At 35.0% G+C, this 24490-nt stretch overlaps 1 protein-coding gene across 1 annotated transcript in view; it reads left to right on the top strand.

Annotated features, from left to right (window-relative positions):
- The window catches only part of ADGRV1 (adhesion G protein-coupled receptor V1), a 282213-nt gene that overhangs the window by 45961 nt on the left and 211762 nt on the right, over window positions 1–24490 (top strand). The window contains exons 22-37 of the mRNA XM_057373001.1: window positions 1082–1455; window positions 3819–3995; window positions 5518–5698; window positions 6296–6498; window positions 7124–7253; window positions 8698–8778; window positions 10006–10145; window positions 10570–11179; window positions 12107–12322; window positions 13484–13699; window positions 15472–15716; window positions 15905–16086; window positions 16784–17595; window positions 18805–19014; window positions 23494–23624; window positions 23862–23961. Of these exons, the coding sequence (XP_057228984.1) occupies window positions 1082–1455; window positions 3819–3995; window positions 5518–5698; window positions 6296–6498; window positions 7124–7253; window positions 8698–8778; window positions 10006–10145; window positions 10570–11179; window positions 12107–12322; window positions 13484–13699; window positions 15472–15716; window positions 15905–16086; window positions 16784–17595; window positions 18805–19014; window positions 23494–23624; window positions 23862–23961 (4008 nt within the window). The remainder of the gene's footprint in view (window positions 1–1081; window positions 1456–3818; window positions 3996–5517; window positions 5699–6295; window positions 6499–7123; window positions 7254–8697; window positions 8779–10005; window positions 10146–10569; window positions 11180–12106; window positions 12323–13483; window positions 13700–15471; window positions 15717–15904; window positions 16087–16783; window positions 17596–18804; window positions 19015–23493; window positions 23625–23861; window positions 23962–24490) is intronic.

Genomic DNA, 24490 nt, shown 5'->3' with positions numbered 1-24490 from the left:
GGTAGTCGAAAAAAGAAGAAGCCTAAGAAATTTAGCCTCTGTAAAAAAGTAGTGTCTTTGCAACAAAGTTGTGCCTCTGCAATTAATAATTTCCATGAAATGTGCAGTACTGTAGCTGAGCAAGGATTTTTTCCCCTCAGTTTCTAAAACAAAGATGTGTGAAATGCTGTAATGCTTTTGTTACCAGAAGGATATGTCTGAGTCATTGTAAATTTTCCATATTAGTGGAGATGTCATGTGCTCTATCTGGAGATGCTGCAAGTGTAAGGTAAGGATTTAATCTCTCTCCATTTAATGTTGGATACTATGGTGAGCACACTAGTCTGGCTTTACTCACCATCCTCTGCCTTGTGTCTTGGGACCATTCACCATTCATGTAGTTTCTTGCCTCTAGAAGTGACATTGAGAGGCACATTTTCTTCCAAAATCAGAAAACAGCTGAAGAGATATGTTCTGTATATTATAGAATGATAGGAGCAAGTATGAGCTACAAGCTAGGTATATCTGTGTAAAAGGCAGCTGTCATCCCCTGACTTGCTGAGTAGGATAATTGTTTGGAGAGGAAAAAAATATTAGTGAGTTGAAAAAGTGCTTGGAATTTGGTGTACATTTCTGAACCCCTGTTCCAGTGATTTAGAGTACAAGCATTTCCAGGGTGGTTCATACTCTGATCATCAAATTGGATTCACTGTCCTAGCAGAGGGATACAAATGGGCAAAACAAGCGTTTGGCAAAACAGAAATGAGACAGGCTGCAGCTGGGCTCTGCAGATTTATAATGGAAAGACAGAAGTTTCCAAAATTCACTAAGATGACATTGATGATGATTGCAGATAGAATGAGTAGGATAAGAAACATGAACAGTCCAGGAAGGAATTATTTGACATGTGATGAACTACMTGTAACACTAAAATGGGGCTTGAGGAGCCTATCAATCTGCATTTCAGGATCAATATGATTAATAACCCAGGGATAGAAAAAGATTTACCATGGATTTTTTAATAATTACATATATTAGCTATTTTGAAAAAAAAAGAAACCCAAACTTAATAACATGAGAAAAATTCTAATTTCCTTCTCAGGTCTTGGAATAGTGAGAATTGGAGCAGGAATCAATGGCAGCAGCAGGTACACTGGTCTAATGCAGGATGTAAGGCTTTATGAGAGAAAATTGACACAGGCAGAGATCTATGAACTCCATGCAACTCCTGCAAAGAGTGATGTACACCCTGTCTCTGGGTATTTGGAGTATCGGCAAGGAGAGACCAATAAATCATTCATTGTGTCTGCAAAGGATGATAATGAGGAAGAAGGAGAGGAGTTATTTTTCCTAAAGCTCATTTCTGTGTGTGGTGGAGCTCGAATTTCACAAGAAAACACAACAGCAAGATTAAGAATACAGAAAAGTGATAATGCCAATGGTTTGTTTGGCTTCACTGGAGCATGCATTCCTGAGGTAAGGTGTTTATAAGGTAAACTACAGCAGACATTTTAGACACAAACTAGTGGCAAGACTAACTGACCTTTGAAGGGCCTTGATTCCACACTGTTAGTTTTTGTACTTAAGCAAAGTTTCTGAGAATTTGGAATAGTGTAAGTTTTGTTAATACAGCCTCAGTCACACTGGCATTTTCAATATCACTTTCTTTTAAATCCCTCCAAAGTAATTTTATTAAGAAAATTAATTTTGTTACATAAACTGAGACTAAGGCCTAAATTTTTCTAGAACAGCTTTTTCCTTGTACTTCTGTAACAGGGAGAGAGTAGTCTGGGAGAGAGTTAATTTTCTTCTTATTACTTGACAGTGCTGTGTTTTGGATTCAGGATGAGAATGATGTGGATAACACAAGGGTGGTTTGGCTATTGCTAAGTAGGGCTTCGCGTGAGTCAAAGGCTTTATTGTGTCTCATGCTCTGCTAGTGAGGCGCTGCACAAAGAGCTGGGAAGGAGCATGTCCGGGCAGCTGACCTGAACTGGCCAAATTGCAGAAAGCCATGTACAGTATATAACTGGGGGAGTTATCTGGAAGGGTGTCAGTCATTGTTTGTGAATGGACTGGGTATTGGTCAGTGCGTGGAGAGCAATTGTACTGTGCAGCACTTGTTTCTCCTGGGTTCTGAGACAGTCTCTTCCTTCCTTATAATTAAATCATCATGATCATTATCATCACTGTTGTCATCATCATCACCTTTTTTTGTTAGTTTTTTTTTTTTTGGTGATGGTGGTGGTTTTGCTGTAGTAATAGTTTAATCCATGAGGTTTACCTTCTCTTTCTTATTTGGCTCCTCAATCCCCGCGGGTACGGAGAGGTAGGCAATGAGCAGGCATTAAACTATGACAGACTGAGTTACAAATTAAAATACAAGGTTTAATTTTCTTTTTTTGAGACTAGATTATTACAATAATACAATTTTATTTTTTCTGTGTTGCATGATGTACCTGAAAGAATTCTACTACAAGTCATTCACTGACAAGATGTGATGTGTTTTTCCACAATCAGTTGCTGTCATAAGCTATAGATATAAATTGATTATATTTGATATGAATTAATTTGATTCAAGCTGTGAGTTGCTATTTTTAAACATTAAATTTTCTATGGTGGTGGCCACTGTATATGCAGTATATAAATTTGAATCTTCTTTTGAGAGGAATGAAGTAAACATAATTAAATTTTAGTTTTTTAATCATTATGCGGGAGAAAGACATGATACCTGTTTCTATTATTATTAGAGTATTTTGGAAAAAAAATTTCATAATGCTTTCCAATTTGGGAACTCTTTTTACCCCTTAAGCACACATCCTTTCTAACTGAAGTCCTCATGATGTGTTTGAAGGCAACCAACTTGTGATGTTAGTTTTCAGTTTGGTTCAGTTTGCTTTCCAGGTGCCTACCATCTGCTGTCATAATTGATTCTGTCAGTTTCAAATTCCACTGATAATTCTGTGATGCCACAGATCATCAACCATCCATGAAGCAAAATCAAAAATTTATGTGGCATGTTAATTGTTTTGCCTTTATCTTATGTCCAGAAATGATGCAGGTATACAGCAGTTTCATCAGTTGTTTAATTTCTTTATGTCCATATCTGTCTGTTACGCTGCCACGGGCCATTCAGTATTTGTACTGTGTTAGACAGAAACTCTGAAATTTGTCTAATTCTTAGGATAGCTTTAGCCTTTCTGATCATTTTCAAATAGAATTATTTTCTGTTTTATTTTGATGATCATAATTATTTAATGTACTTAGCCAGTATCAATACCTGATTTGTTCCAAAGATGTAAAATTGTTGCTATTGAAGGCATGTTCTTTGTGAAGACAGAATTGTAAAAAGTAGTGTAGCACAAAAAGTTTTTCAGTTTTTCCTGTATGATGACAGTATAGCCTAATTTAAATGTATCTCTTTTGTTTCTCATAGAGCTTTAGTCAGGAAAAGGAGGAATCCAAATCTTTCTTTAATAAAATTGCTGATAAAAATAAAAATGATTGACATTAATGTAAAACAATAGAGTCATTTGCTTTTGACATATATATTTCAAACATATTAATCTATCTTTGTGTCCAAAAGAAACAGCAGGGTACAGTTACTAGTTTACCTCAGGGAGATGCTAGAAGCTATTGCAATTCCCATGAAGATTGTTCTGAACACCTTCAAGTTCAGTTTGTTTAGTTTCAGCTTCCTATCATTCCAAAAGTGCTGAACATGACAGTAATATAAAATTGCTGAACATTTGACTTGCATTAGAAATTCAGTTGGCTACATTTATTCCTTTGATTTACTTTTATCATAACAAATATGTCCATTTCTTGCTTTCTTCCAGGCTGCTGATGAGGGTTCCACTATATCGTGTGTCGTGGAGCGTACAAGGGGAGCCCTGGACTATGTGTATATAACTTACATTATCTCACAGGTTGATTCCACTGGCATTAATTACTCCGTTAACGATTTTTCTAACAGCAGTGGCACTATCACATTCCTTCCCTGGCAGAGATCAGAGGTAAACCCTACGTTCCTATTAAATATTCATCCTGTCCTTTGCAAACCTACTGGAAAGCATCTTCTGAGGATGCTTGATTGGTTTTCATGCTAAAGAGTCTTTCCTTCTCCTGGCTTTTATTATATTTTGAAGGGGATTTTTCATTTTTGGCATCTAACARGTGATAGGATAGATGCCTCTATATCTGTATGCATCTCACTTCAGGCATTACTGCGCATGCATGAATGCTTAAATGTGCATACTATATATGTTTACATATCTGTATATGTTGAATCTATGTATGCTTCAAATGTAGATATTCCTGGGCTCAAATAGTGGATCCAGTTACCTTTGAAAATGGAAAATGATCATGTTTTGATCAGAATTTTGAGCTCAGTTTTTTTTTGGAACTCAGTTTTAAACTCATGGCAATTAATAGATAGTAGTCAACTTCACTACTGTAACAAAGTGTCTTGAAATTATTATTTGCCACAATCTGTCTATTTTTATGGATTTGACCCCGATCCACGGCATGGGAATTTCACAGTTATATGAAGAGTGGGTCTGCCATACTGTAGAAAATTATTTTTTATTAGTGTTTGTTAAATAGAAAGTGTGGGTTGATAGTAGAAAATACTGCCTGTAATTTCACTCTATCATCCTGCTGAAGTCAGTATGGACTGAGTGAAACCTGCTGACGGAATTTGAAAAGATCTCAGCAACTCCACTAGAAATGTGGCTGTAGTCCCAATTAAACAATGTAACTGATTACAGCTTGGCAAAAAATTGTGATTTTTGGAAAATAATATGCTCCTGGCACAGTTTATTTATCTTTAATTCTCTTTTGAAACACATTACTGCATTGCATACAGTCACTTAAAGTAAAATTTGCCAACTTTTTCCTGTCTGGCAGCATGGATGCRGCCTGCCTGATGTCATATAGTAGCAGAAGAGGGCTGCTGTACCTTCTTGCTCCACTGCTATGTGATCCAATATGTCTACATATAGAGRGGCTTCAGGCCATGGTCCTAAGAAACAGGTTGTGAGCAGTTGCTCATCAGGTGAACAATCTTCAGAGAATTTCTTCTGATGTTTGTAAACAATTCATTCCCATGGCTCTGAATATGATCGGCTACTTAAGCTTTTCCTCCTATATATTTGTCAGATCTTATTATATAGAAAGCTGGAACTGTCTGAGATTAATACAGTAGCATATGCAGAGCAGGATATGTTACATGATAGTAAAATCTGTGATCTCAAGTATCAGGAAGCATAATAAACTTACTTTGCTCTCTAATTTGGATTAAACACTGTAATGTCTCTGACAGTTTTATAAAGATGTTTTTGGAATGGATTTTCTAAACTTATTTTTGTAGAAGTTAGGTTAAATTACACAAAAGGCAAAAATGTTCTTTACATTACTTTCTGAACTCACTGCAGATACAGCTGATTGACTAAAAAATTGATTATTTAAAGGGTCATAAAAGTCTTAAGTAATGTATGTTGCATTGTTTGATTTCTCCATTATTTGGTCCTCCTCTAGGTCTTAAATTTGCATGTTATTGACGATGACATTCCGGAGCTAAATGAATATTTCCGCGTGACATTAGTCTCTGCAGTGTCTGGAGATGGAAAAATAGGTTCAACTCCTACCAGTGGAGCAAGTATAGATCCAGAAAAGGAAACTACTGATATCAGCATTAAAGCCAGTGACCACCCATATGGTAACAATGTTGAAGATGATACAGTCTTATTGCAGATTTATGTATACTTCTAGCTCAAGAGGTAAAAATTTGCCTAGCCTAGATAGATGAGGAAGCAGTGCCAAGTATTGCATTTTATTTAACTTGAGATTAACTAATAATTTTTATACAAGAATGAAAGCCAAATTGCTTATTCTTGAGAGTACTATAAAAAAGGCATCAAAACTGCCAAACATGTAATCATCCCCTTTTTGCAAGCAAACAAAATTGCATGTGGTTGATTTTATGCCAGTTTTTGTGAAATAGGAATTCCCAGTGGAGAAAAACATTTAAGCATGCTTGTTATTATACCGTTAAATAGCCAATATTATGACTTATTTGGGTTCTTTTGGGAAGAGTTGAATTCATTCTTATGATGTGGGTTTTTTAAGATTGACATGGATATCAGTGAGAGAGGGAATGGTACATCGCACATTCCTGGAAAGAGCGTGATTGTGTCCAAATATTTTTATTTCATAAACATTAACTATAAATATTATAAATATTTTTGTTTCCATTTGTTATTATAATTTAAATTTGGTATGAGAAGCCACGTAAATAGTACATTTTATCTTACAGGTCTACTGCAGTTCTCAGTGGGGCCACCTCCTCAGCCTGGTGATGAAATGATTCTACCAGCCTCTACTGTGCCCCATATCACTGTTAAAGAAGAAGTTGGCGAAATCAGATTGTTGGTAGTTCGTGCACAAGGGCTTCTAGGAACAGTTCTTATTGAATACAGGACAGTGCCACTTACAGCTTTCAGTCCTAAAGATTACCAGGTATGGCCATTGCCAAGGTGTGCTATTATTTCAAGATTTAGTTAGAGCTTTACGTCCTGGAGACAGCCATCAGTTTGAGCATTTTAGCTCAGCTGTGGTTCTTTTCACAGAAACAGTTTGTTTTATGTGGTGTTGTAATAGATGAATGCACAGTACTCACTATAAAAATATAAATCATTTTGTGCCTTTACCTCCTTTCTGTACAGCATGTTGTGTTTCTTAGGAAAAGCCTCTGGTTTTTAAGAGAATTGTCAATGCATCGAGAATGGATATTTCCTATTGTTTCTAATATATCAAACTTTATATGAGCATACAGATGCATGTACAGATGAAGGTTATATTTGCATGCACTAGGATTTTTACAMGTTCAACAACATAGCTTATACATGTCTGTGTTTGCTTGTCTGCTATTTATGCAGAAAAATGTAAATAAATAAGACACTCATAATTCAGTCAACTTAGATTGCTATTTTTTATAACAAAGATTCAGCAGATTTTTTTACAGCTAAAGTGAAGAAAAGCAGATGTTTTGACAACGACAAAAAGAATCGAGGTTGTATTTGTTTTTTCATTTGGATGAAAACTTTAAACTTGAACAAAAATGTGAAGACTTTTCATATTTCAGGCTGTTTCAGGCGTGATGGAATTTCAGCCTGGAGAAAGATACAAGTACATTACTGTAAACATCACTGACAATTCTATTCCTGAACTAGAGAAAACTTTTAAAGTGGAGCTCTTGAACCCAGAGGGAGGAGGTAAGGCACATACATCAATTTGCTGGTTGTACTTTTGTGATCTTTACTCCTTAAAACCTAACCTTGTGAACTATTTAAATCCATATTATTTATAAAGACAAACACTCCCATACCCTCCAGATAGCAGCAATTATTTTTAGGAAAGAACTGCTCTTCAGATATTTTATTAATCGTTGCTGTAAACCAGATCTCAAAGAAAGTATATTACTACCATGCATTAGGTCATTCAAAGACAATTGCTGATTTTTAAATTGCATGGTTGATAGAGCAAATTAAGGTAATATGAAAAATACTTCTTTTTTCTTAAGTAATCAATTTTTAAGATTTAACAGCCTAAGATGTGTTTTCTCTCTACCATTTCAGTGAAATTGGAGAAATTGAAATAAACTGGCTTATAACTGATTCAGCTGGATTATGGCATTAGAAAATTGTGGGTTTTGAGAGTCCTGGTAAACTTGGCTGAGTTGGAGAGCTAGCTAGAAGYGAGTGTAAAATAGCTAGTAAATCCTGCTATGAGGTGTTCATCTTAAACAGTTGGCAAGCATCCGTGCTCCTGCCACATAAAATCACTTTTGCCTTACAGAATTTCTTTTTATGGCAAAATATTTTTAAGGGAGACTATAAAGCTGGTTAGAGGAAAAGAAGTAATTCAAAATATTGAGAGGCAAAAAGTTCCTTTTTAACTGATATTATTTTCCTAAGCAATTCAAAATTGCAAGTGTGATGCCTTCTGGAAAGTTAGATCATATTAACTTGAATGTCTGTGGTGCAAAGTGGCACTATGGTGCTATGAAAGTATTTTTTGATAAAAACTTCAGACTTTTCATGCATGCGGAATTTTTGGTCAAGTAGTTGTTTTAGTTAAATGAACTTTTCTCTTTGAAGTGTTTTTTTAAACTTACAGCTAACTTTAATAATTTACTAGAGGCAGATACCCTATGACATAATCTTTTTGGGCTTTCCTACACCATTGCAAGCACAAAACTTAGGGTAAATTCTCCATCACTTAAGCTGCCAATTTTTTCAACTTTCTGCTGCAATTTTTTAATTTTTGAGGAGATATTAGAATAAAAGAGTTTGACAGAGTCTAGCAGTTGCTTCCCTCTCCTGCCTGCCCCATTTCTAATTTTGCCATTACAGACCTCAATTAAGAATGAGAAAGAGGCAACACAGAAGGAAAGAAAAGATAAAAGAAAATTGTAGATGTTTTCTTTCCTTCTAAATTCTTATTGCTGTTTCTGATGCAATAAATTAAGAGGTGGTGTATTCAAATTTTTTCCTGTCTTTTATCAGAAACTCTGTATGCTTTCATTTCCAAAATTGACACTTTCCTAAAATACTGCCCTCTTTTTCTGTTGTCCAGAAAAGTTTAAATTACTTTCTGCTTTCTCTTTATTTATAAATGTATATATGTGTATATATCTGTATATCTGTCATCTTTAAGTTGCTGAGCTCTTTAGAAATGATGGAAGTGGTAGTGGTGATGGAAACATGGATTTCTTCCTTTCAACTGTCCCTCAACATGGTAAGCATTTTTGGTTAATCCTACATTTTATTTATAATTGTAATACCTGTCATAAATTACTATCCTTGATACAGCTTCTCATGGTGTTTCTTTACATGCAGTTAGAGTTTATTAATTTACATTTGACATAAAGTTTTGTCAAAAACATTCTTTTCCATTTTAATTTAGATGTAATTTCACTAGMAGTTAGTATTTAGTGTAAGGCAGAGAACAACAGGATCTTATATCTTATATCAAAACTATATGGCTGTAAAACACAATATAGTAACTTGCGGAATTAAAATTTGCGAAAGTATCTTTGATCATTGTAAAATTTTTCTGTGAAAGAAAAGCAAAGCCACTTTTTAAATTGATGATAACTTAAAAAAATATCTGATTGTATGCTTTAATACATTCTGTGCATAAGTTGGATTTTGGCAAAAATACTCTTAAAGGAAAGTAAGTTTTGTTAGATATTTTAGAGAAATAGTTTGATTGTTTTTCATTTTTTTTACTTTGATTTCTGCAAGTTTATGTCATGACATGCTGAAAACAATGTTAATTTAATATTGAAAAAATACCAGGTGAAAAAATAACAGAACATGTGGGAGAACCCTATACATATTGGACTTCAAATGAAAACCTACAGATGTTAAAATGTTATATAAGCACCCATTATGTCAGTATTTTTTTGTTGTTGTTCTTTTCTTTGAGCTTCTCTTCTGTTTCCCTTTTGCTTGTTTCCAGAAATTATACTTTTAAGTGTGAGGCTGTTTTTCTCTCTGAGAAGCCAGTTATCTCACCCAAGACAATATCTTTAGCAGTAGTATTTACTTGACTTGGGTTTTTTCCCTTTGCTTTTCATTTCAGTTTCTGTTAGGATGAGACCTGCATACATCTCATCTTTGTGCTTACATGTGGCTCACCATATAACTCTTCACTGTCCTAAATGCTGCTCCATTTTCATTCATTAAACCTGTGATTTTATTTCTGCTCCTCCCTTAAAATAACATTTTTTTTTTGTTGCACAGTATCATAAAAGGACTGACATGACTGCTTTACTGAAAGTCAGTTGCTTTTCCATTACACATTTACAAAAAGAAAAAAAAAAAAACAAAGGCAAAACAGCATGGATATTTCAGTCTTACTCTCTTTTGTATTTTTGTAGCATGTTTCTTTACCTATTTTCCATCATRTAAGAAAGCATGCTTGATAAAAATAATCCTTTTTGAAACTTGCTCTTAACAGCTAGCTTGGGAATTGCATCCCACATCCTTGTGACTATTGAGGCTTCTGATGATGCTCACGGTGTGTTTGAATTTAGTGCTGAGTCCCTCTCGGTGTATGGAACTGAGCCTGAAGATGGGGATAGCAATGTTGTACTTCAGGTTAGAAAGCTCTTGAGTCTCATATTACTGCATGGTACTTTTCTGTCTTTTTTCACTGGTGTTCTGTGATGCTTTTTGTTATGCACAGATGCATAGTCTATGGGGTTTATGACAACTTTGTCATGAGCATCTGCTTTTCCAGTCGTGCAGTGTTTGCTAATGTGTATTTTTCTGCTTGAAACTAAAATAATAGTATCCAAAGCCTTAAAATCTTTTACTTGTTTAGAATCAAAGGACTACTATCTTAAGTGTTGATAATAACAGCAAGTTCAACAGAGCTAAGATAATAATAATTACATGTTTTTAAAACATAGGGTTATCTTTAACTCATCATGTTATTGTCTTTGCTTAATTGCGTTTCACACTTCTATGTTTTTCTTTCTCATAGAACAAAAATGTGCACATCTTTATGTGTTTTGCTTAGGTTGTCAGAACTCATGGGGCCTTATCTCAGGTGACATTGCATTGGATCATAGCCTGCGATCTTACCAAAGACCTGATCTCTACAGATGGGAATGTAACATTTGATGTTGGCCAAGTGAGAGCAAATATTACAGTACAGGTTGCTCCTGATGAAGTTCCTGAATTGGATAAGATGTTTTCAGTCTTGATCATCAATGTCTCCCGTGGTCGTCTTGGAAATCATACCAATGCAACATTAACTATATTAGCCAATGATGATCCATATGGAGTCTTCATCTTTTCTGAGCAAAACAGACCAATAAAAGTTGAGGAAGAAACAAAAAATATTTCTCTGACARTTGTAAGACGTGGTGGTCTTCTCGGTACAGTAATGGTGACATACAGGACTATTGGTGATGAGGAAAAGTTGCCCTTTCTTCCACCTGATGTTTTCAGAGCAACAGAGGGAAGAGACTATATACCCATTACAGGATATGTGATTTTTGCCACCAATGAAAGTGAGGCCACAATATTCTTACCTATTTTGGATGATGATGATCCTGAGAGGTCAGAATCTGTCTTTGTGGAGCTAAGCAGTATTGTTTTGATCAAGAAAGTTCAGGATCGGCCAAGTAAGTGTCTTACATAAAACCTACAATTTAGCTGTAAAGGCTACTATTTATAACAGGAGAAAATGAGACAAGATAAATAAGGAACTCTTTAGCTCTGCCAAACTCTGTATAGTTAAGATATTTCTGAGTTGCCTGACTTGTGCGCTGTTGGTTTTTATTTCCTTTGACGCAGTATTTTATTGGAAATGCATGATAATTTCTTTTTTTCTTTTGCATTGTTTTATCAAAGGTCTTTCAGGCCAAATATGTTCCAGTATTGGTTCATACACTAATACCTGCTAATTTAATGTTCTTTCTAAAAGTTCAGTAGTAGGCAATAACTAAGCTAATTTTCCTTATTAAGATACAGAAAATTCTTATTAAAAAAAGTGATGTAGAATTAGTGACACGTGCTGCTTTCTTTGTGTTGACAATTGACAGTTTTTCTCATTTCTCATTCAGATAAATTCGGGTCATTACAGCCTATTTTGTGCTTCAAAGCTTCTTGGCATATTTAATTGCTGCCCTTGCCCCAGATTAAGGGAAACTTTAAATATAATTCCACTTAGAGTTGAAATCTTACTTATAATTCATCATATCAAGAATAAAACTTAAATTATTCTGAAATGTATTGATCTTTCTATTTGCCTTATGGATAGATAAATAAATAAATAAATTCACCGTGCTTCATATTTAAAAAAAAATGTGGCTTGTATGCTCCACAGGATGGTAGAATAATGTTTCTAAAAAAATGGGACTTTTTTTCTGGAATGCAATTAAAACACCTGTATTTTGACATGGTTTGTACTTATGCTTTGTCCAATTGTAGAAAAGAAAATTTTATTGAAAACTAGACACAACTAAACTCACATGAATGCCTATGAACTTTATACCTATGAATAGTAACCATTTCAGGCAGTTCCTTATTATGTTTTCTTTATATTTCAGTTATAAATTCTCCTCGACTTGGATTAGGGGGTGAGACAATAGCTCATGTGATTATCAATGCCAATGATGATGCTTTTGGCACACTTCAGCTTTCAGCTTCAGCTGTGCGAGTTGCTGAAAATTATGTTGGACCAATCATTAATGTAACCAGAACTGGGGGAATATTTTCAGATGTTTCTGTGAAATTTAAAGCTGTGCCAATAACTGCAACAGCTGGTAAGAAAACAGAACAGCTAAGTATGCAATCTGTGTTAAAACTGGAACGAATAAGTGTGTATTGAATGCTCGGTTATATAATGACAGTGACATATAAAGTAGTAAGGCATTGACTCTGCTTAGCAAACATGAATCCAAGACCTAGGGGAGAGTTTATGTGAGTCCATTGTCACTCGAGAATCTAAATGGGWAATGAGGAAAGGAATTGGAATGTTTGTTTCCTTAGTAGTCCACCACCACTTAACACCCCTCCCTCCCCGCAAAAGTACTATAGTAGTATATCTAACTACTGTTCAGTCCCATGTACATATTTAAATCCACCAGGAATTGCTTAGTTGAGTTTATTGGAGAGAAAGTGAGATCTGGGGACTCAGCTATAAAACAAACAGTGAAAAATCAATCAAAACCTAAGGAAACTTGTATTTCTSCAAATGGAATGTAAATTTCATTAGCTGGTCCCTGCTGTAGAGAAGGTACATAGAGGAAGGAAAAAACTTTAAAAGGCTGCAGGTTCAAAACCACTTAGTTATAAATTAATCGCATCGTATTTCAACTATGTCCAAATTGGATAGGTGGGTGGCTCATGCTGAGAACTGGTATTTTCATTTTTATGTAACAGACTGTTATCAATTAAATATGTAGCTAGATTTATATCAGAGTATGCTGTCAACCAGTCTCTAAAGCAGAGTTGTGATCTAGTGTATTGCAGATGTTCCTCTAGACAGTTGAGACACGTTTGTCTAAAGTGAGTTCAACACACAAATTGTGCCCTTTACTGAAAACTCCTTTGACAAAGGTGCTTCTGTTCACTTTTATCTCTTGGACAGCCAGCCAGCAATTATAAATCAAAGACAGAAACATCTTGGTAGAGTGATCTTGTAAAAACAGACTATAATGGACCTTTTGAAACTCTCTCTTGGTCTAACAGTGCACACTCTGTTTTGGTCAAACCAAGTTTTATTTTGAACCATCCAGATATCTTTAAAAAAAAAAAAATTAAAAAATCAAAGACTTGTTTTCTAAAAGGAAAAAAAAACCCATGAAAACACGGAGAAATGCATGTATAGGCAAAGAGAGGATGGGTGTTACTGATAATATTCACCACACTGAACCATAAAGCATTGAAATTATCTGGGTTTTATTTTTCATTTACAAATCTAGGTGAGGACTACAGTGTAGCTTCATCAGATGTTGTCTTACTAGAAGGGGAAACAAGTAAAGCTGTGCCAATTTAYGTAATTAATGATATCAATCCTGAACTTGAGGAGTCATTTTATGTTCAGCTGCTGAACCAAACAACTGGAGGAGCCTTGCTTGGATCTTTGACGAGGGCAATCATAACTATTGAGGCTTCTGATGACCCATTTGGATCCTTTGGTAAATGAGTACATATTTCCCTTCTTCTGTCAACATTTTTTCTGAGGGTTTTTGGGGGAGCTGCTACTTGGCAACTGAATAAAAACATTCAGAAGTGGAAGTGTGGGTATACAGAGTAAAGGAAAAAGATAAGATAAACTGAATTAAAACATGTAATAAAGGAGTAATGGGCCTTTGAAATAACAAAAAAAAAATTTTGTTGGCTGATATGGCAAGATTTTGGAATCTTTTAATGGAGATAGATGGATTTTAGTTTACTTTTTTTATTTTTTATGAATTAAAAGTGCCACATTCCAGTGTCAGGTGTAAGCTAAAATATGCATTCTAATATCTATTGCTTGAATACCTTGATATTTTGAACTCTTAATTTTACTAGATAACCAGCAAAAGCAGATTTAAAAATCTGGGGAAATTGAAAAGCATAAAGAGAAAATAAATCACATTCTCTTATTTTCTGTCAAGTACTTTAATTTTTTTCTGTTATTAATAAAATGAWCCATGTGTACTTTACAGAGAAAGTTTCATTATGCAGGTTTTGAGGAAAAATTTGGTGATTAAAAAAATTTAATCATTATTTTAAAAAGCTACCACTTCTCTGTTGTTTCAGGGGTTTTTTGTTTGGTTTGGGTTTTTTGATATTCTTTTCCTTACTTTTTCCTTTTGCTTATTCCTTTCTGCCTTCAGTACTCTACTTAATTCTTATTGTTCCATTATAAGGTGGTAGAGGAAAGAAAGAATGCACAGGAAAAAGCAATAATTCTAGATGAATAATTAACTTAATTTTTAACAACTAAAAATTTAATATAAGAGAGACTTTGAGTGTAATAGAAAGAGTATTGCCGACAGGTGGAAGGAGGTGATTCTTCCTCTTTTGCTCAGCCCCGGTGAGATACATCTGGAATGCTGTGTCTAGCTGGGGGCTCCTCAGTACAAGAGAGAGCTGCTGGAGCAAGCAGGCCCAGTGGAGGGTTACAAAGATGATTCAGGGCCTGGAGCATCTCTCTTGTGAGAAAGGGCTGAGAGCTGGGCCTCTGGAAAAGAGACAATTGAGAGGGGACTTGTCAATGTGTATGAATATCTGAAGGAAGGGTGTCAAAAGAATTGAGCCTATTGGAGGCTCTTCTCAGCGGCACTAAGAAGTAGAACAAGACGGTCATGGGAAGTTTCATCTGAAAATGAGGAAGAGCTTCTTTATTGTGAAGGTGACRGTGCACTGGAACAGTGCCCACAGGCTGCCCAGAGAGGCTGTGGACTCTCCTTCAGTGGAAACATCCAACAACTGTCTAGACACAATTCTGTGTCGTGTGCTCTTGGATGATCCTGCTGGAGCAGGGAGCTTGAACCTGGTAATCCACCGTGGTCCCTTCCAACCTGATCCATTCTGTGGTTCTGTGATTTCTACTTAGCGTGTTCCATGTGAAATTGTTGTGATTTATTTCTTCAGGAAGTAACACGAAATCTGGTAAAGTTTCTTTTCTGGGAATAATTATGAAATTATATTCTAAGACATTAGAAACAATTCATGATCAGCTTCAAACAATGGGTGTATTGGAATAGACTTTTTGGATGGGGACTTAATTTTCATACTAGTTTTCTCTACAGATGAAAATATGAGTATTGAAAGTTTGCTTTTAAGTTTAAATCTGATTAAAAGGGATCTACCTGTGCAAATAAATGCAATCAAATGGAATAAAACTCTGTACTTCAGGAACTGATGTATTTACTTCCAATTTTGTTGTTAATGTGCTACATCTCCCTATGGCGTACGTCAGTTTTTCAGAACACCGAATTCACTGTGGAGGAGCCTGAATTTGGATCAGTAACCATAAATCTGCCAATTATCCGCAATGCTGGGACACTGGGTAATGTTACTGTTCAGTGGGCTGCTACCATTAATGGACATCCTGCTGACGATGACTTGCAGGTTGCCACAGGGAATATTACTTTTGCCCCCGGGGAAGCCATTCAGATGTTGCTGTTGGAAATCCTGGCTGATAATGTTCCAGAAGTAGAAGAAGTAAGTAGAGCAACTATGTCTCTCTTAAATAGTATTAACTTGTTTAAACAAGAAATGTGTGCAGGTCAAAAAAAGAAATGTTATGGTAGGATGCTGCGTGAAGTTCTGATTCTGCTTTGTTTGTGATTATTCTTGGAAATGGCAAAAATTGTTTAGCTGCATTATTTGTTTTTCTTTTTCTTTTTGAGATTGTCCGTGTAGAATTAATTCAGGCCTCTAATGGTGGTGCTATCGGGTTAGATGGCGTGGCAAATATTGTAATACCTGCTAATGATAATCCTTACGGCACAGTTTTCTTTCATCAATCCTCATATCGAATTCAGGAGCCACTAGAAAGAAGTTTACTTGCAAATATAACAGTCAGGAGAAGGTTTGTATAATATTGGTTGATTTTAAATCTCTTTTCGTTGTTGTTTTGGTTTGATTTGGCTTTTGTTGGGGATTTTTTTGCTTTTTAAATGTTGTGTCCTTGTATAAGCAATTGCTTCAATTTCTTGATCTATTTTTTTCATATACATCTATTTGGAACTAGAAGTACTAGAAATGTACAAAAGGCACTTAAATGTAGTATACATTTGTAATATAAACCCAATGTATGCAATGTACTTGAAGTTTTATCTTGCTTGTTAAATTGTCAAGCCATTTAAAGCTGCATTAACTGTTGTGTGATGGAAAACAAAAAGAAAAGAAGAACCAGTTTTTCATAAAAGATATAGAATCCTGAGGACACCTACGAGGAACAATGACAATACTAGACAGCACAAGCTCTTTCTTCACTGACAGTCCTAGGAAGATTAAGTTAATTCTTAGAAACAAATGTCTGCAAGCGCACATGCTTAACAGACTGCTATCCAAGCTGTAAACAATCAAATTTGCTCTCCAAAAAACCCCAGTTACTCAGTTATTCTGGTATTTGCTTCAAGGGAAGACAATTTGATTAGCTATTTGTAAGTTTTCAGCAATTCAGAAAGGGTTAGTTAATTTTGTTCATTTTTATTCTTAACCCAGTAACACAGAGAATATTGGACATGCTTCACCAGCTAACATTTTTTTTTAATGTCTTCTAGTGGGGGAAGGTTTGGTAGGCTGCAAATATTTTACAGCACTTCTGAGACTGACGTCGTAGCCCTTGCCATTGAGCAAGGTGAGGATGTCCTGGCSTATTACGAATCTCCTGTACAAGGAATTCCTGACCAGCCATCCAAGACCAGAGTGAACGTGTCGGCAGCAAGTGACCCACTCTATGCCTGTGCAACTCAGTGCCTAAAAGAACAAGCATGTTCAGCCTTTACATTTTCCAGTGCCTCTGAGATTCCTCTCTGCCTTTGGCTGACAGCAGAGATCAGGCCATTAMCTAACATGTCAGGAATATGGACCTACAAGAAAAATATCAGCAGTGCAGCCACTCTGTTTAGCACACAAGCCATCGCTGGTAGTGATTATGAACCTGTCACAAGACAATGGGCCATCATGGAGGAAGGGGAAGAGTTTGCGAATCTCACAGTTACCATACTCCCTGACAGCCTGCCAGAGCTGGATGAAAAATTCACTATATCCCTGTTAAAAGTTGAACTGATGAATATCTCAGCCAGCTTAAAAAATCAGCCAACTATAGGACAGCCAAATACTTCCACAGTTATCATAATGATGAATGGGGATGCCTTTGGAGTATTTAAGATCTACAGCATAAGTCCCAATGCAACAGAGGAAGGTCGGTACGTTGAAGTAGAAGAACGCCCTCAGGCCAACGTACAGCTAATGATACACAGGACAGAAGGCAGCCTGGGACAGGTGACATTGGAATGGCGTGTTGTTGGTGGAACTGCTACCCCAGACTTGGATTTTGTGGGCGTTGGTGAGATTCTGGTGTTTGCTGAAGGTGAGGCAAGGTTTTACACTAGTTTATCTTGTCTAAAGCTAAAGCTAAACAAAACAAACATGCATACACAGAGACTAAAAAAAAAGTTGAAAAGTTGATATTGAGGTATTTTTAAAGAAATATAGCAGTGTGCATTATAAATATAATATTTTTGTTAAATCAGTAAGGAATAATATTATTGAAATAGTTGTTATATTGAATGAAAAGGAGAATTGGGCCTAAATGGTCTTTTCAGACAGTAATTTTTAATCATACATCTTTTTAGATTCTGATATTGTATTGATTTTGTAACATAACAGGATATTTAAAAAAAATCAAAGACAAGCCTGTGGCAGACATTACTTAAGCACTATGCAACATGATGGATGTATTTTATATTTTCAAAGTCTGAGATGAATGAACAGTTGTTTTGAAGTTAATCTAAGGGAGTGTAGTAAAGATTCTAGTGTTCATTTAGATTGCTAAATCATCTGAACTCAAATGAAGTGTTGCCAGAAGTGGTTAGGAAGCTGACATGTAATTTCAGTAGTGTTCATAAATTTGCTAAATCTGTTTTAAAAATACTGTGAAAGGTGGTATAACAAAAAATAATTGTATCTGGTGAACTGATATAATCATGAGAATAGGTTATGCACATGAAATGACCAACAGGACTGTGTTGTAAATTATAATGTATTATAGAGACTGGTAACTTTGTGGTTGTGTTTGCTGCTTAGACTGCAATTCTTTTATATTCCAGAAAACATGTAACTAACACCGTGGCAGCCCACTTCAATACATTTCCTGGTCCAGTAAATACACAGTCAAATGTCATGTACATATGTCTGTATATGTTTAATCAGAAAATGTATTTGCTTGGTARTTTTTTTGGCAAAATTATATTCCTGTTTTCCAATTAAAATTTGAAAGCCAGAGAGCTTGTAAAGCAAGTAAGAATTCTAGGCATTCAGAAATTATGCCTAAATTGTGAATTTCTACATAGTATATTTAATATTTTTTTAATTACGTCACCTAATACAACTTTTCACTAGTATTTGAATAAATATTCAAAATGACATTTAATAACTTTCAGACAGGTAGCTAAATAAAGACTCTTCATGTCCTTTTTAATATTATTTAAGTATTTACTACAGGAGTAGATGATTAAATCTTTTTAAAAGGTGATTGTCACGTGAACACATAAGTATGTGTATGGTTTTCTGTTTGTAGGTGAAACAAAAAAGGTGGTCACTCTGACCATTTTAGATGATCCAGAGCCAGAGGATAATGAAAGCATCATAATCAGGCTGGTCCATACCGAAGGAGGGAGTAGGATTCTGCCCAGTTTCGACACTGTCACAGTGGTTATCCTGGCAAGTGACAACGTGGCAGGAATCATTAGCTTCCAGACAGCTGGAAGGTCTGTTATTGGTCATGAAGGTGAGTTCTGTATGTTGACTACTCCGATTAACATGAGGTCCATTTCTGTGCTCTCTGTTGATAATGATTCAGTGAAGGTATCACTGTTCGGAGAATGCCAGGAGAGAATAACCACATCATGTACTTAGAACAATTTCTGTGGATTGTTAATTCTTGCTATCATAGCATTTAAATGAAATCTATGGAAAAGATGAATAGACCATTTCCAAAACCATTTTACATATCACAATCTATTCTCTTCTTTCCTTTTTCTGACCGTTATGACTTGCTTCTGTTAGTGTTGTATCTTTAAGCTCCTTTTAGCATTTTTCATCTTACTCTTATACCATATTCCAGAACTGTATATAATTCCCATCATACACACCAATTACTAGTCTTAAGCAAATATTATCTATCATTGACTTACAACTAATTTTAAATCATCTAGAAAATATTCCCACAGGAAAAAAAATCAGGATAGAACCTTCCAATTTTCTAAAATTTCTCTTTGTAATTTTTATGGTGGCTCATTTTAGGAGTGTGACAATCTTGATGTCATCCCTCAGTCATGACTAGTGTCTTAAGAGAGCATGTTGCATGTTTTACCTAGGGTTTGGTAGAGTTCTGCACAGTAACAGTACAAATRTTGACTGCTTTTGGTAGAATTTAGCCTTTTCTAGAATTTCAGTGTACTGCGGTCTCATATTTTTCTAATGTGTAAACCAATGAGTAGAGATAATGAACAAAATGGAAATTTSCTGTACAAGAATGTGTGCACTGAATTTTCAACTTTGTCTGTCTCAAAAGAACATCGTTTGTTTTTTTCCATAATGAAAGGACACCATAAACTTTCGACTTTTATTTAGATTTGGTTTGTGTTAATTCTAGTGTGCCCAGATTCCATCCTTTATTGCACTACATTAGTGGTTCTGATCTGCCTGCTAAGCCAGCTGCAGCCTGGCAGTCTAAGAACAGATGTTAGTGAGTACAAGCATTAATACAAACCATCTCATTCCTGAAGGTTATGATGACCTTGTATACTTTCCACTAGTTAAATATTGTTCAGAGCATGCTAGAAAATGCTTACTATTTGAAGTTGAAATACTCTGCTATATTTAGTGTGCATATAGTGTTATAAATCATTTCAATTTCTTCATCTTGTGAAAAGTAATGTATTGCATTATAGCAAGAAAAAACAGCCAAACTAGTTCCYTTTGATTAAAAAAAGGGGAAAACCTAAGGCCTTCATATGATTTCAGTGTTTTTATTTTATTTTCATTATCAAGTTTGTTGGTATGAAAGCAAACATTATCAGGCATAAATCCAAATGTTGTTATCTTTTATATTTATCATATTATTGAACAGTTTCAGTTAAGCAACTCAGTGTTATTTTCAAGTTGTGCATATTATTTATCACCATTATAAGGAAGTGGTTGAAAAACAGATTGGTGAGGAAAGACAAAAAACCATTCTATTTAGAATTGTTTTTACTTGAACACCAACCCTGCACCTAGGAGATGTTAGAAAATACTCACTGTTAGAAAATTCATGTTTGTGTTGGCTCTGGATTGTTGTCCGTCAACTGAAAAGAAATGGAATTTCCTCACAGAAGATGACCCAATGTTGTTAAAGACTGAGAAGCCTTTCCCATAGTCTTGGATCTCTTTGTAAGGGGGAAAGTGAATTAAGAGGGTTGGTAAAACAGAGTCTGGTTAAGGATTTATGCTTGGATGCTCCAGGCCCTTTGATATACACAGCGCTCCGGCCTGGGTGCTTTTTGCCCTTCCAATATGGAATAAGCTTAGCAGTGTATGCCAGGTAAATAATGGAATAAATCTTTTCTTTGCAGCTGTGGATCATGGCTGTCTTGGTGTTATCTGCATATAKTCAGTTCACACAATCACCATATTGAGGGCAGGGGCACCATTTAAGTACAGGCAGAGCACGCAACAGTGCGGGAGCCCTGGCTGTTTTATGGCTGTGTGTGGGGGCTGGGCTTGGACGCAGTGTGGGCACGGACTTAGTGTTAGGAGGTACTAGCTGACGCAGCCAGCCATGGAAGTAAACAGGATTGGTCAAGTGAAACTAAGTAATGAATTAGAGCAAGGATCATGGTGCGTGGACATTGGGAGCTGCCTGGCCGTGTGACTGGCTGAGGTGTGTGTGATTGGTGTAACTGCTTGTGCGGGAGATAAGAAAGTGCATATAACTCATGCTAGTTTGCTGGTAAGAGCAGTTAATAAAGAAGAACCTGGACCTGCTTCCCTYGGAGTTCGCGTCGTCTTTCCCTTGGATCGCGGCACAACAGTCATGTGGCTATGTTTTTGTTAGATGAAAACACACAGCRATAGCTTGAAATAAGGAACAAGAGGAAAAGGGATGAGGTCCCCTTCTTCTCCTTGATAAATGCAGAAATCTAAAGAAAGATTTAAKATGGTAAAATACTTTTTAATAAAAGACAAAATACTAAAATTAACCTAATAATCTTCAGAACTCAATATTTGTGTTAGTGTTTCTTACTGGATAGGAATAACAAAGATTTTGGTAGAGCTGTCTGAGCTTTTTCTGGGTCAGTAACTGACTACTGGAAGATCTTTAATTATGATGAATTGTACTTCAGGTTTCTTCTTGGTGCTTGCATTACAGTGCATCAGGGTTCTGTATCATAAAGTATTGTTTCTGGTCTTCAGTAAACATTTTTTATATTACATAATGTTGTATTGAAATAACCTTTGCCTAAATTGTGTGTTCTGTGATGATACTAAAGTAATTATTTTTCTGTGAAATAGTTGTTTGCAATGGATATGCAAAATTCACAGATAGGATAGAATAGATTTATATTGGGCAAGAATAGATTCGTATTATGAACAGAATAGATTTATATTATGACGAATTAACCTTAGGGGAACCTATAAACTGTCAGTCTGTCCTCAGATATGTGACAGTAGAAGCAGAATTCTTGTGATGTCAATGAATTTCAAATTCCTTTGTTCTYTTAGAAATAACTTAAAACAACATTTAACTGAAGTTTGAAATGATGATACTGTTAACATACTAATTCTGCTTATTGGAACACTGGTGTATGCAATTTTTGTATTACTTCTTTGAAATTTTATGTTTTCAGTTTATAATATTAACATCTCTTGAAGTTTATTGTTCATATCTCTGTCACTGGTAGCCAGTATATTGGCATCTCTCAAGTATTTCCTTACRGAACAGAGAGCCCATCCAGAAAGTGATCAATTCCTTTCTGCCATTTTTAGGTGTACAATGCTGTCCTGCAATATAATATTCCAATGATACACAGTCAGTGAGCATAGCTGTGCTGCTCAATTCTGTATGCCATGGACTAAGAACATAGTGACCTAACATCACATCTGCTCTGTGAATTTCTAGCAATACTAAGAAAATTATTTTTTGTCAGTTTAGGGAACTAAGTTTGCATGATTACTTGCAAGTACCCTTAGATAATAAATTTTTGCATATTTCATGTCTTTGAAAACTAATTCCACACTGTATATACTGGCAAACTTCCATTCTGTGGACTGGAAAAATGCTTTTGACATACAGATGCAATACACTTGTATATTATAAATAAAAATCTCTCCTCTAAAGTGAATTTATTGCAAAATTTTACTAATGTTACCTGCTGATTGGTTTCATGTTAATATGTTACTTTTACATGACCATATTGAAAAGATTTAATGTTATATCAAATAATTACTTTGTATAAATGTATATAGTTATTTAATATATTATAAATTATATAAATGTTCTTATTTTTTTCTAGTTTTCTAAGGTGCTTACTCTTTAAGTGACCATTTGGTTTATTAATATAAAGGTGGGAAAAAACCCTGTAATTACTTCTTATAGATGCACATTGTCATTTGATATTTAGTACCTCTTAAATTATAATAAATTGTTAAAATCTATTTTAAATTATGAACATTAATGTTTTGCTTCTAAATAGTGTCCTTTTAAAATTATGAATTGTTATTCATTTTCTGGATGTTTTCTTACACTGATAACATTTGTAAATTCAGATTCACATTAATGGAACTTGCAAGTAACTGCAAGCATTTTTCTACATGTACTATGTAAAGTCACAACACACTGCAAATGTTAGGAACATCTACACTCCTTGTCACTTACCTACTGTAGAAAACTCTGTGTTAAAGCTATATGTACTGCATTTATTCTGCTGTGTAGTACACGGACAAATACCTTTGTATCTGTATGTACCAGAATCTTTTATATTTTGATAGTTCTTCCCAAGACTAAACTACAATCAAGGTGGAAAGAGTTTGGATTTGTGGGTGTTTTGTTTCTATAATCAAAATGAAGGTGTTGCATAACTACTGCGAAGCTCACTATTAAAAATATTAAGGTTTTCCAGAAAAAAATATTTTAACCATGATACATATTTTTGGCTTTTTATTTTAATAGTTGAATTGTAGGAGACCAAACCGGAAAATATTGCATCTTGTACTTTGTTCCTAGGAGAACAACTACCATTCCATATCGTTAGAACTGCCCCAGGACTGGGAAATGTTACTGTTGAGTGGAAGATAGTTGGACATAATGTACACCAAAACTTTGAACAGTATTTTGGAATGCTCTTTTTTCCTGAAGTGAGTACATAAGAAAATCAAATGGCCATCAAAGAATGTTGTAATTTGAAGTGAAGAGACAAGTATACTTTTATAGCAATCTTTTTTTTTTTCTTGATGTGATTAAACTKCAGGAATTTATAGTTTCAATATTTTAACTTGACATTTCTGAGAAGTGTTCAAAATACATATGATAGAGTAGTATTACTTGTACTCTATATACTAATGACTAATCTGTTTATCAAATAAAATTTGTAGGGTACATTGAATACAACCTTGTACGTTCACTTGCTGGATGACCATATTCCTGAAGAAAAAGAAGAATACCGGATCATCCTATACAACATCAAAACAGAAGGTAATACAGAATTCTAGACTGCTATGTCTTAAAACTGCCATTTAACAGTGTAATATTTCCATGTGTATTAATCCATTTTGAAACAATATTCAATTCAAGAAAATTGAAAATGTTTCAAATTATGCAAATTTTTTTCACATTTTATTGTAATGATATTTCTGTATGTATCTGTATCATATCATATAGGTGCCATAAAATAAGTGGATATTTTACGTTTGTAAAAAATATTGTCTGTCAAGCTGTCTTTCTGATCTGTCTCTGACTTACAAGAGTTTAGAATATTTTACTCTTCCATTTAAATTGTAATGAGAAAAGAAGGACGAAACTGCATCCTTTCTGAAATACTCTTTGTTAAACTGGAATCAACGTCTAAACTCCAAACTAATTTGACATGGGTGGTGTTGCCGCTAGGTGCCTTGCCAGCTTGCCTTGAAAATTTGTTTACTCCTGTAATCCTTCAGGATTAGTATAAATTAATACAGTTGTTTATCAGGGCAACAATTGTAGTAATTTCTTAATGGAACGATTG

This window comes from Malurus melanocephalus, unplaced genomic scaffold (genome assembly GCF_030028575.1).
Source record: "Malurus melanocephalus ecotype Western Australia unplaced genomic scaffold, MMel_1.1 scaffold_7, whole genome shotgun sequence".
In the NCBI taxonomy this organism is placed as follows: domain Eukaryota; kingdom Metazoa; phylum Chordata; class Aves; order Passeriformes; family Maluridae; genus Malurus; species Malurus melanocephalus.
Note: the sequence above shows the minus strand (reverse complement) of the source record. Positions and strands in the feature narration are given on the sequence as shown.